The 14,131-nt window shown below is 40.3% G+C and overlaps 1 protein-coding gene across 2 annotated transcripts in view; it reads right to left on the bottom strand.

Moving 5' to 3' along the window:
* The window catches only part of cadpsa (Ca2+-dependent activator protein for secretion a), a 199,583-nt gene that overhangs the window by 35,635 nt on the left and 149,817 nt on the right, over positions 1-14,131 (bottom strand). For both annotated transcript variants that reach the window (XM_074648789.1, XM_074648797.1), the window contains 5 exons: positions 10,546-10,701; positions 9,414-9,561; positions 6,330-6,404; positions 4,923-5,006; positions 4,308-4,340 (listed from right to left, as the gene is read on the bottom strand). In XM_074648789.1, coding sequence (XP_074504890.1) covers positions 4,308-4,340; positions 4,923-5,006; positions 6,330-6,404; positions 9,414-9,561; positions 10,546-10,701 — 496 coding nt within the window. The remainder of the gene's footprint in view (positions 1-4,307; positions 4,341-4,922; positions 5,007-6,329; positions 6,405-9,413; positions 9,562-10,545; positions 10,702-14,131) is intronic.

The raw sequence follows: 14,131 nt of genomic DNA, 5'->3' as shown, positions 1-14,131 counted from the left end.
CTTCAGTTTGGGTTTGATGGGGAGAGCAGATTGTTAGGAGGCCTGCCATTCTGACATCTAAATATTCACCGAGGACAATGTGTTTATAACCGTCACCTTATTTCTTTTTCTTACATCAACATGTCTTACCATTTTCAAGACTCGATCAACCTTTTGGTCTCAGCTCCTCTCTCTTTTCTCCAACTCATACGGATTTGAAAAATGTCACGCAAAGAACTCATCACTGACCGCAATAAACTTAGTTAACACATCTGCAATGACACTTAAAATGTGTAAATGAGTGTCTTTTTTACCAGCGAAACTCTAATTTTGTACATTAAGGACACAATTAGCGTTCTGGGCTGGAAACTGCGACCCCTGCCAGTGTACACAGTGCCTCGTCACATTCACTGACAAGGCATTAATTTGAAATTTGGCATGTTGCTGCGGCCTAAGTGTTGGCAGCTAATACAGATCTGATGTGTACACACGCGTCTACATACGCACAAACACCACCGCCACCCTGACAGCAGAACGGGCATGTGTTGTAAAACATGGACTCACAATGTGTAAAGCAGAGAGAGAGCGAGGCACGAGTCTCTGTGTCTGGCCACATGCATATGAATGGACATTTGGGGGGAGGAAACATGGGGACATTTGATGTGGAAATATGACAACCGATGCCATCTGGATTATGATTGTACGTGTGAAAGCATGGTCAAATATTTGTACAAGCGCAAGAAACAAACACACGCTCTACTAGGGAACAAAATGCCTTCAATCGAACCCTTTAAACCAACTGAAACTTTTCATCTGAGGATTAAAGTGAAAGGCACAACAGGCCATTGGCAAGTTATAAATGTTGTTTATGGTTGTCAGTTTACTTTTACGTAAATGATTAAGAGGTTTCACCACTGATTAATTTATATCTAGTTTTAAATTAATCTTTTTTTATATATCCATATATATATATATGTACTTTATTTTCCCCCTTTTTTTTCAAGGTTGTTTTCGTATATGCAATTTATAGTTCTTAATTACAAAAGGTTATAAACCAATTTTTAAGTAGTGGAGCTTAGAGACGAACACAATAAGTACACTAGAGAAAACAACTCAGCATTCAAAATTGAAATAAAATGTTTAAAAAACAATAGAATAAAATTAAAAATTAATAATAATAATACAAAGACAAAAAAATATTATTATTATTATTATTATTATTATTGATAATAATAATAATAATAATAATAAATTAATCATATTGTTTTTTTTGTCTTTGGGTTACAGTTAGGGTTAGGGTTAGGGTTAGGGCTAACCCTAACCCTAACCCTAACCCTGTATCAACATGAGGAAATCGAAGGGATCTTTAAACTGCTGTTTTGTGTTGTGCCAAAACAAACTATTCTCTGTGAGCACACCTGCAGACATTCAGACTCCATCTACACCTGAGGCCTGTAGTGCAAAGTTCAACATACCTAGGGTATCTTCACGTTATCTGGCTTCACTAACCCTAACAACCGTGATCCCGCTAAGCGATCCCACGACGTTGGTTATCAACTCGGTAAAGTAAGTCAACTCAGGGTTTCTCTATCTGGCGATGAGCGTGTTTACATAAAAGCGGTGATGTTTGCAGCATTTGACCAATCGCAAGCATAGAAAGTGTATAAAGATGGATGACTTGACAGCTCCCCAATGTGAAGCCAAAACATCTTGATCGCCCCCCGGTGGCTGGCTGCAGTATAGGTCATAAACCGAATTAAAAAGTCACACGTCAAATATTTTTTTTTCCCGAAGATGGTTTCTGTCATGTTAGGTATTTCTTATCACCTTGATGCACGTTCAAGTGTTAATTTTTTTTTGTTGATAAGTTTGGTTTTCTAGTCTCCTCCGGTCACATGTCAAAGTATCCTTGAGCAAGACACTTAACCCCAAATTGCTCCCGAAGGCTGTGCCATCGGTGTGTGAATGAGTGATTAGATCCTGATGGGCAAAGTTGGCTCCTTGCATGGCAGCCTCTGCCATCAGTGTATGAATGTGTGTGTGAATGCTGACATGTAGTGTAAAGCACTATGAGTGGTCGGAAAACTAGAAATGCGCTATATACAGTAAGTGCAAGTCCATTTACCATTTTACCATTGCTTATATTTTATATTGATTGTCTACCTCACTCCCCCCCGCTGGAGACCACTCCACCGTGAGAAGAGCGGACTGCCAGCTCCGGAGACAGACTTTCGGTTAACATTAGTGGCTGTAGTAACTGAAATTCAGCCAGCGCAAAAACCCAGTGCCGGGGGTTTTGATCCCGGACAACCCTGACTCCCCGCCGGGTCAGCAAACTCTGTGTTGCTGCCACAGGCTGGACCCAGCACTGCCGTTGGTCACCAGCCTGCTGTGATCCCCAATGCTGGGGTTTGAACGAGCTGAATTTGAGTTGCTGAAGGTTCATCTCCAGAGCTGCAGCCCGCAGCGGCGGGGAGTGAGGTAATGTTAGACAAAGGGACCGCGGGTTGCTCTATCATACTAATTTTTGTCTCATTTGTGGTTTGATAATCAATAAATTCATGAAATTCTGTGCCTCATATCTGTATTTTCCAAGCTACTGTAGCTTTCATATTTTGCAAAGACAGACGTTCCTTTCTACTACTTTGGATTAAGGATTTAATCCAATAAACAAACTATCAAATGTAGGCTACACGGGCCGGGAGTTCTGTGAATCTGCACTCGATTGCTCTTCCTCAACAACCGGATGTGTGTCTCAGTAAACTGAAATTGAATTACAAGAACTGAATTTGAAATATGGGAACTGAATGTGGAAGGATATAGTTTAATTATCAGTGAGGATCAAATACAGTTTGAGCAAATAAATACAATTTCAAATTATTCTATTCAGATTCAGTTTTTCAATGCATTATTCAAGTTAAACGATACAAATTCAAATGATGTGATTCCCATTCAGTTCTGTAATGCAATTATTTGATTTCAGCAATTCAACATCAAATATAAATGATTCAAATTCTGTTTCTGGTGACACGTATTTCTGCCTATAAGCAATCCCCCTCTGGTTCGCCCTCAGGTTAACACTGTTAGCTCTGTCAACATTGTTGCTATTGTTTTCACTGTTAGCGCTGTTACGCTTCGTCCACACTGGGAACGTCAGGAGCGCGTGGCGGCTGCGTGATTCACGTGTCAGGTGTTCACACCAGCTGCGTTTCAGCTGTGTGTCTGCTGCGTTTCTCCTGCTGTCAGCTCTTTCTTACTACATGGAGTTTGCCTTTCATAATGGCCATTTCATTTATTTATAAATATCATTCATATTTATTTTAGACAGAGAGGTTAAGAAACGTGTGGTAATTTGTAAATAATAGTAATAATCCACAATTTAAACACCGTACTATATTCATTGATGGAGCTCTCCAAGTCACTGCATGTTCTACAACATTGTCTGGCACATATTTCAGAATAAAAGCCTCGTGTTAACAAATGAAGGCATTTCGTCCACAGAAAAAATATGCTTGAGGGCTTTTATTTTTAAATGAAAGCAGTAAGTGTTGATTTAAAAATAAGTTACTTTTTTTCATCTCCGTAACATTTTCTACAGATAAACATCCAAACTGTAGTAATGTTGCTGGTATGTTGTTAATATACGGTCAATAGATCACCTTCACTGTCTGTTGTTGCTGTGAACCGCGCAGCTCGCTTCAAAAATAGGTGAGACCTCAAATCTCTAGAAGAGACGCAGCTGACACACAGCTGAGCCGCGCGTGAGTCTCACGCGGGCAGTGTGGCTGCCCTTACCTGTTAACACGGAACGCCGGAATAAAAAGCAACAGGTAACGCAGCCGCCATGCACTCCTGACGTTCCCAGTGTGGACATGGCTTTAGCAACATGACGCCGGCTCGGCCCTCGCCATGTTGAGAGCCGTGTGGAGGCAATAGAAATGCCCCCAATCTCACATTTAGAACCTTAGAAGGTTGTGCCAAAACATCCACTCGCGATTTTAGTTTACTTTGTTTCATTTGTTTTCCTATAATATCCACTCCTGGCAACTAAAGCATGATTGCTTTTCTTATGGTTCTGTTTAGACAACTCAAAGCATAGTGACTTTTTAAATGTTTTTAACAAAAGTCACCATCTTTCTTAAACATTGTGTTTTAGTAGTCACACATACTTGGGATGCAGGAGGATGGCATTTCTTCAAAAAACATATTTGACAAGGCACATTTGTCATGTATTTTATAGGAGACAGGGTTGATTCATGAGATGAGAAAGGAAATTTAAGCTTTAATAAGTATGCACACATAAAATAGATAAAATAAGTCTCACTTACAGGTACATCCACATACTTTGAGGCAGCTTTCACCTTGACATAAACGAGAGAGAAGTGGGTGAAAATACAGTTACAGGACTCCAGCTGTGGCACCATTTTTCAGAACAAAGGCTGCTGTGGTGAGAATGTACAGCCTGTAGTTTGGTGCCTGCTGAAGAACAGTGACTCATGTGGTGAATTTGTGAGTGCAAAAGTGCACTCGCAAATTCAATAAACTGGCTTTTGTAATACTGTGGGAAGCCAGCTGAGGTGTTAAGCTATTTGGTGCTCAGGAAGAATTGAAAAAAGGTCAAATTGTATTAAAATTTGCATTAAAGAGTAAAGTGGAAAAAAACAACAACAATTTAAAATCCAGCAGGTTTAATCATTAAATGCAATTTAAAAGCATTTTTGTTAAGATGGTGATTCATGATGTTTTCACTTCCAGATCAGCGACTTAAGATAACAGGGCTACACAGTGGAGTCTGATCACTCATGGGCAGCTGGTGCACTGCTCTGGAAAGTTGTCATATCTCCAACAGTGAAGCTGGTGAGTATCTGCTGGAATGTGTTTTAGGAAGAAAAGGACGACGGTGTTGGAGTTGTGTGTACAGTTACAGTGTATGTGCTACTTACTGTGAAAGAGAGGAAGGAAGAAAAGAGTGTTCCCTCATCATATCTGGAGAGCTTGGCTAACACACTCTCTAGGATGACCACAAACTGAGAAACAGGAGAAGAAGAAGGAGAAGAAAAAACAGCAGTGGAATTACTTTACTTACTACGGAAATGCAGCACTAACACAAAGTACAAATAGTCTCTTACAATCAAAAGCCTAGTAAAAGTCAGCAGGTGTCTGCGGTAAAATGTACTTTTCATTTGTGACCAGTGTGAAAAGCTTCAGTAGGCAGAATGTTTTGGGGATCATTGGGCAAAAAATCCATAATAACCTTTCAGCATATTGTAATTCAAGTGTTGACTGAGACTCTTACACCTCCTCATGGCTCTGTTTTCAGGCTTTAAAATATCTAGCCCATGATGGAAGACTTTGGCCAATCACAAGTCATTTCAGAGAGAGAGCGTTCCTATTGGCTGTGCTCCGGCTGGTGGGCGGTGCTTGGCATTTCCTCAAAAGATCTCAACATGGCAACATTTGAGGAGAGAAATAGGTATTAACGTAACATAATATTGATTCATATTTGATCAGCGCTGCCTAGTTTGGTCGGAGTTAGCGAGTGATTGACAGCCGCTACTAGACGGCAGATTCCAGCTCGGCTCTTACTGCTTGTTTTCCTCCGGTCTGTGAAATATTTTTTTCAGATTACCTGTCTCATGCACTACTGTCAGGATATAGTGACCGTTTTTAATAAAAACTAACTTTTTTTTCACATTTGCTCCATTTCTACCCACTGCAGCTTTAAATGTATTATTACATTAACCTGTAGGCTGTAGTTGATTTCAGTACGGGTGCAATTGAGTCTTCATGCTACTGTAGTGCAGTTTAAAATACAGCAATACTGTCCATGTCACCCTAAAACCATGTACAGTATCTCCAGTTTTGACGATTTTCATGCTCTTAGATCAGATTTAAAATTACAGGCTCCTTTATTCACTGAGAAAATACTCCAGCATCTTTCTCTAAAAAAAAAATTTTACTTCATTTTGTCAAATTGGTGTCTCATTTTGAATCTCTTTGAGGTCGTTTTGAGTCTCCTTAGTCTCTCTGTAGTTGTTTTGTGTCACTTTGTCATTGTTTTGACTATCTTTGTGGTCGCTTTGCGTCTCTTTGCGGTTGTTTTTTTAATCTTCTTGTGGTCATTTGATTGACTTTCCAACAAGAAGTATTAACAATCACTTCAAATGATGCACTGGTCCAGGGCCCCCACATACTCAACATATTTCTACATCGTGTAGTGAAATGCTTGTTTGCCTCCTCCAGTACTGTGCTTGAAATATAACTACAACATATACAGCAATACAATATACATGACAAATCTATACCTGTGATCCATCCAGGGTGTACATTTATACTGCACTGTTTTGTACCTTAGCTACTAGCAGCGTGATCATCTCCTTCACCGTTTCTTCAATTAGATCGTCAATTTGGGAATGGTATTGTCTCTACAAAGGAAGGAAAGAAAGAAACATGTTACTCTTCTCTTCCACACAGTAACCCCATGAAGTGACATTAAAGGGGACATATCTTGAAAAACTCAATTGACTATCTAGAGTTCCTACCAACCCACAAACTGTGAAATAAGACAGTCCAGTTGTTTTTTTGTGGGTTGCCTAGATCAAAAAAGAAGCCATTCAGATTTGGCTCACCTTCCTGTGTAACTTGCTGATTATAATATCAAGTCAAGTCAAGGCACACTTTATACAGCACATTTAAAAACTACCGCAGTTGACCAAAGTGCTTGGCATTTATACATTACAAAATGAATACAAAGCAAGCAATAATAAGAACAGAGTAAAAACAATAAACATAGTGTGCACATAATAGCAGTAAAAAGAGTTGCAGCACAACAGAAGATAAACTTAATCAAACGCCAGCGAGAAGAGGTACTGTAGGTCTTCGGCAAAGACTTAAACTATTCTGTGGTCTGAGCTATTTTAATATGAAGATGTAAGCTGTTCCAAAGATTAGGGGCGGCCACCGCAAAGGCTCGGTCGCCTCTGTTTTTGAGTCTAGTTCTGGGGGCATCCAGGAGCATCTGATTGGTCGACCTCAGTGCTCTAACTGGAGTATGGAGGTGCAATAGTTCTGATAGATGAGGTGGTGCCAGCCCATTTAAAACCTTAAAAACAAGCAATAAAATCTTAAAATCAATCCGGAAACAGAAAGCAATCCAGTGGAAGAAGGCCAAAACTGGTTACATGTGATCACGTTTTCTTTTTCCAAGTGAGAAGGTGAGCGGATGCATTTTGTATGAGATGACTGTTCTAAACCCACATATGTGAGGGATAATGTACAGCGAGCCAGTCGTTGTTGTGAAATAAACCCCGACGGGGCGATGCCGCACTCCAACGTGAAGCGAAGGGGTCTCCCATTGCCCTGAAGGGATTTATTTCACAACAATGACCCGCTAGCTGTCCATTATACCGCTATTACATGGCTACTTACTTAAAAAAATAATAATTTGACACAAAAGGATAACAGGGCTATACAGTGGAGTCTGATCACTCATGGGCAGCTGGTGCACTGCATTGGAAAGTTGTCATATCTCCAACAGTGAAGCTGGTGAGTATCTGCTGGAATGTGTTTTAGGAAGAAAAGGACGACGGTGTTGGAGGTGTGTACAGTATATGTGCTACTTACTGCGAAAGAGAGGAAGGAAGAGATAATATAAGATGTCAGTAAATAACATTAGTTCTATGAGTCACTTGGTGACAGGTTGTCAGTTTTGTGAGTCTGTAACACCACCGTACAGTACAATCGCTAGGGTTTTTGTATTCCTAAGAACACAGATTTATGTCTGTGTGACCGGGAAATGCGAAACATGTTTGACTGTTTGGTTTCACCGTTCCTCGTTCCCCATGTGTAATCCGAGTCAAGGTGTATTCAAGTGCGTTGGAAAACTCAGAATTTCTAGTCTCCAATATCATGTTTATTTCTGTACAACTTTATTGTTAAAATACTTAGTAATAAGACATAGTTTGGACTAAACACAGTTGGTTTACGGATTCTGAAAGCTTGAGATGTCAGGTTACATTCATATGTTCTATAAATAGCTGATTATGAAATAGCGGTGTTTTCTAACTACGTCACGTGTTGCCCCCGGTACCTGGTGCTGTTTGGTTCTAGAACAACCACGTTTGTAAAGTGAAAATGAAACTGAATGTTGTGAACACAGCACAAGAACAAACATCTAATTATAACGTGAAAGTGAAACTTAACACACGGGACATGAACAGCGGTCTCCTGGATGAAAGACGTTTGTTGGACACATCCACCTAAGTGTGTCTCTTTGGATCTTTAAACTATACGTCACCACACACTCACGCACTCGCGCAGTTTGTACGAGTATAACCCTAACCAGTATATTAAATTCACTATTATCTCTGTAAAGGTTCTAATTTGTCCAGGTCACTGGATATCTAGTAGTCTCACATCCAAGAGGCTTCATCAATAATGAACTGATTGATGAAAATGTCCTCTTAAATGTCCAAACAGAGAAAGTCCAGTTGCTTTAAATTAACTATTTAAATTAATACCACTTGTATCATGTGGAACTAGAGGGTTCCTGTGCTTAAGGAAGACAAGGAGAGTACTCTTTTTTCTAAAAATTATTACATTATGTGCTGACTTTATGACATTATTCAACTTTTTACTTTGATTAAGTTTATAATGTAATAATTTTCTCATAATGTAATAACTTATTACATAATGAACAAAACTATTATCACGTTATGCATTCAAGGTTTTATTTCATTATGAGCTTTTATTACATTCAAGTTATTACATTATGCGCAGTTACTGCTGTCATGGAAACTCAGAGGCAGCATCACTGCGATTAATCCTTTTGTTTAGCCTTGTAGCACCAACAGAGAAGCGAAGGACTTAGCAATAATTAATTAATTCATTGTCAGCAATTGGTATCAGTCTCGAGGTTTCTGCGAAATACGAGATATCTCACTTCTACCCCATGTATATTCAATACTATCTACACATATGCTAATGAAATCCAAACAATTCAAGTGGAGGAAGACAGACAGGGAAAACTGATGACTAATTAGACATTTGGGAACTGGAGGGTGAGATATCAATTGAATTCATAAGCCACACTTACCCAGTCTCTAACAAACTTTCACAAGGCAGAGAGCAAACAGCAGAAAAGGAGAAAGATAGAGGTGACATGGCACATGTAAAATTAATACAAAATAAGTAAGAGACAAAGAAAGAATGGATTTAAGTAACAGAGAGAGAAAAAAATAAAATAAAACAAGACTTTCCCATCTTCATCTGCCAAGACCATTCACAATAGAAATACAAATCATTGATTTTAATTCAGCTCCAAAACTAAAAATGATGAGACTCAAACAGGAAGGAGTCAGTGGCCGGTTTAAACTTCTAAGTAAGATAAAATGACTGACTCAGGGAGTTTCCAGGACAGATTTAGCATCTCCTACCTCCTGCCCCAGGTCCATGGCACACAGCTTGGCCGATTGGGCCTTGGCGTCCACCATGACGTTGAACATAGTGCAGATAGACTGTGGCACGCGGAACTCTGTGGCCCGGCTGCTTTTCTGAAGTTTGGCCTCAAACGCTGCCCGTGTCCTTTAGAAAGGGAAAAGGAATGCACAGGGCCGTAACCAGGATTTTAGAAACACAGAGGTCATGAGTGCTAGTCCCCCAACTCACCCACCCACCTAAATAAATACAACGTTCATTTATGTTTTCTCTAAATCCAAATTTCCACACATGAAGCTCTAAATGCAGATTCAAAGCCTTCAGCCACACTGCCTAAATACCCTTCCGCTCACTGCTCCCATTCCAAGCGTGTCAGGGAACCTATCGTGACCTTCAAATAACGTAAAAATGCGAAAGGGCCTCTCTGGAGTCAGTGGTTTGTCCGTTCTGGGCTACTGTAGAAACACGGGGGGACTCCGTGAAGAGGATCTGCTCCCTGTGTAGATATAAAGGGCTCATTCTAAGCTAACAAAAATATGATTCTTAGTTTTAGGTGATTATACACTAATGAAAACATAGTTATTAATATTAAATTCCATTTCTAACCAATAGATCTGCCTTAATCCTACACACTGGTCCTTTAAAGTAATCAGATTTAAGTATATTTAATCTATTAAATACCCACAGCGCATTTGATTTTTCATTGCAAAATGTCAACCCCACCCAGACTGCTAAAATCGTCACATTTTTGAAAAAAATGACTATCTTGTCATCAGTGGTAGCTATGGCCAATGTTGGAAAGTAACTACAGTATGTAGCGTCAAAGTTGGTGATTTGTCATCACCCTCCAGAACAACACATATGAGTGTTCCCCATCGGAAGTACACCACTTATTTTAACTAGCTATTAACTTGATTTTCTCTGACCACTAAATGTGCTATAGTCCTATCCTGTTTCCCCTCAGCATCTCCTCATGTTAAAGGTGCACTCCCACCTTGGATCACAGTGTTTTTTCCCAGCTCTCTGTTGATGTTTTGAAACCCAGTTAACAACAAATCACATGTTACTACTCGAATAGATCCAAATGATTTGCTTGCAATCAGACCCGTACGTATTTAACCAGTATCTTACCGTTTTACACACGATTCAATCATGTCGCTGGACATCAGCTTCAGTCGGGTCTCCAGGTGTTTGCCGAACTCCTCCTCTGGCCAGTGGAGATCTCTGATGAAGGTCTGCAGAGCATCCAGCTTCCAGAAGAGATCCTCTGACGTCCCTGAGCCGTTACTGCAGGGCCACAGAAGGAGGAAACAATGATGTTGGTTCTGAATCAAAAGCTTGAATGGCTTCTTTGAGTTAATGCATAAATAATGTTGATTACAAAGAGTTTCTGTTAGATTATCTAATGCATTTTCATTGAACCTACAGAGATGGTAGTGATCTGAGAATAAGGAATTATCGGTTCTAATATTTTAAAGAGATACCACTTGTAACACAAAATATATTTTCCATTGGATACCACTTAAACAAATGTTTATGTAGAAATACGGTTTTATGAATGAAAGTGAACCTGTAACCATGTGACAACAGTAAACGAAATCAGTCACAAGGAGAGTAAATGGCACCACCTACAGGTCAACGGACGAGGATGCCCAGCCAGCCACGTCGCACACATCCTCTAAGGGTGCGCCCCGAAACACAGCCTGTGAAGTGGCCATCCCCGTAGAGGGTGCCAAAACCCCCAAAGGGGGATCCGCTCTCACATGAACATAAGCAAGGGTGATCATTTCCACTGTCCAATGTGCCAGACATTGCTTTGCCCAATGTGATTCCTCCATATGACAAAAAGTGTGGAAGGACCCGTGGCGGTCCACATGAACCCTGAGGGCCCTCACAGGGCATAAGTTGTGAAGCCTCTCGACCTCCGTAGAGAGGTGTGGTGGAGGATAGAAAGCACCCAGCACCAGAGGCCTGGAGACCATATTCCTAGCCAGGACCTTAGGCTGAAAAGCCAGGTTTGGAAGAAGGTGGACCATCCTGTCCCCATCCCCAAACCTGAGACATGCCACATCTACAGATAGAGAGCGCTCAACTCGCTCACCTGCTTGGCTGATGTAACAGCCAAGAGAAAAGATGTCTTCCAACCGAGAAGCCGAAGGTCGAGACTGGACAGTGGCTCAAAAGAGGGCAGACAAAGAGAACCACCTGGAGGTCCCAGGAACGCAGCAAAAGCCTCCGTGGAATGGACGACTTCACCTTACTCCACTTGAAAAAATTGTGCGAGGATGCGCTTCTGGGGACAAATCTTCACATTTCCCATGAATGTTAGAGACTGCTGCAAGATAGACCTGATAGTAGACTCGACCCTACCCGGGGCAAAGAGGTGCTGGAGGAAGGACAGAATCACTGCTTTCTAATACCCATACTACCTTACTATTTAGTGTGCCAGAAAAAGATTTAGTATGTCCCAAGACATAGAAGGTCAAATGCAGTATGCCAAAAATACCAGAATGTCCTACTATGTCCGACCACTCAAAGCGCTTCACACTACCAACTCATTTGCGCTTTCCAAATCAGGAGAGTTGTAGCCTACGTACTCCTCAACATGCCTCCATGGGGTCCTTTTGGATAGCAAGTTTGGGCTTTTCTTACAACTCCTGATCTTTGGAATGCGCAAATGAGTCTGCCATCTCTGTAGACATCTTTTCTTCAGGAAGCGAATTAGCTACTAAATATAAAGTGAAGGCTGAAACGCAGCTCTCGACACTTTTTGCATTTTACAATGAAAGCATCAGGGCTGGTATTTTTTTAAAGTGTATTTCCTGATGAGGGAATAGGGATGGATGTGCTGCGGCGGTGACAGCGTCACACTCTGCGGGACGCTGCAGCGTATGAAGGAGCTTCTACACCTCTGATCCCTGTTGTTGGTGCGTTTCGCTAAAGTTTTCAAAGTGCTATAGAGGATGTGTCGAGTGTTTGCAGAGATATGCAGAGTGCTTTTTAATGATAGCAATGACAAGATCTCAAACATATTAATAGAAACCTCTCGTTGAAATCAAAGGCTATTAAACATTGTTCAAATCAAACTAATAAGAAATTGCTTAAACTATATATATATATATAGTTTAAGCAATTTCTTATTAGTTTGATATATATACGATATATATATATATATATATATATATATATCGTACTACTAGAATTAACTGTATAGTATTACAAGTATTTTATAGTATTTTCCTAATAAAAGAAAAAAATATTTTGGACATGTAATAGTTCTAATCCTGTTGCTCGGGGGTCATATGACAGATGCCACGTACATGTCAATGACATGTGTTCATGTCTCAGGTTGTGCACGGCTGATACACACTCTGAATCCTAATTAGCTGTCATCCAGCTGGGTGGAGAAAAGCTGGGCATTTGTGGGAGGTTAACACTTGGCACTGTTAGATTTGGTACTTTGGGCATATGGAGGTTGACACTGGGCAGAGTGCTTGTTATACTCCTTTTGGAGAATAACAGAGGACAGGAAACAGAGATTCTATGTCAAAGCTGATGCAAATGAGTTGTAAAAAAGCAACAAACTGAAGACATGCTAAGGCACACTTTAGTGTAAGATCCACGTTTTGACTTTGTTCTACTAATACACCTGTTATAGCACTCTTTATTCCAGCTCACGGCGATTTTGAAACCCAACCATGAGACAGTCCCAGTTGCATATTATTTGCTCATTCTGTATATGGACATGTAGTATGTGTTTACTGGAACAAAAGAGTAGCACTAGACCTTTGGTTGTGGTGTTGATTAACACAGCGTGGGAACAAGGCAAGCCTCATTCTATCTATTGAGAACATAAACACAGTTTATGTTTATGGAAATGCAAGTTTCTATTTGACGACGTGTGTTTTGTTCTTGAGGTACACCCACTGATTATGCTAAAATGTCAACTGTGTTGAGTTTCTAAATCTCAACATGGAGCTGAGAGGAAATATGGGGATTTGGGGCAATATAACACAATCAGAGGTTATCTTTATGCAGTTTTAAAAAAAAATTATGTAACCTTTATTTTGCCAGGATATTCCCATTGAGAACCCGTATTCAGAAACTTTGCATTTGAAACAAGCTGTCAGGATTTCTGTCCATTTGTGATGTCACAAATATACAATATTTAGACCCTTTACACAGTTTTAAATGTAAACATTCTAAATGGGTCCCAGTTTATTCCTGGTTGCAGTGTATGTGAATGTTTTCAGCTGACAGGAAGTACACATGGACCCAAGATGTTGCCGAGCAACGCAATTCCGTTGCAATTCTGTCGCAATTCCGTCGAAAATAGCGTTTCAGACAGAGGGTAAATACAGGTATATTTAGACCGACAGTATGAGGAAAATAAATTGTTTTTTTTATATTACAGCATATAAACATGTTCTAGTAGAAACACAAAATACAAGTAAAAATGAGCATTATATGGGACCTTTAAAACAAACAGCAAGTTACATCATCCAGAGGATTCTCATTCAGTGCCAGGACATGTACATCCAGTGCTCAGCGGCAGATACACGGAAGATCACCACGCACATGCTGTCGGAACTGATGTTCGGTAATTTACCCGACTACACCGCTATGGGCTTCACCACACGTCAGACCTCTGCATCAAAAACATACATCCATCCACACGTTCATGAAGAAAATGTCAGTAGCTTGTTCTTCCTCAGGA

The sequence above is a fragment of the Sebastes fasciatus genome, chromosome 1, assembly GCF_043250625.1.
Source record: "Sebastes fasciatus isolate fSebFas1 chromosome 1, fSebFas1.pri, whole genome shotgun sequence".
NCBI lineage: Eukaryota > Metazoa > Chordata > Actinopteri > Perciformes > Sebastidae > Sebastes > Sebastes fasciatus.
The sequence above is the reverse complement of the archived record's forward strand: the minus strand, read 5'-3'. Positions and strand labels throughout refer to the sequence as shown.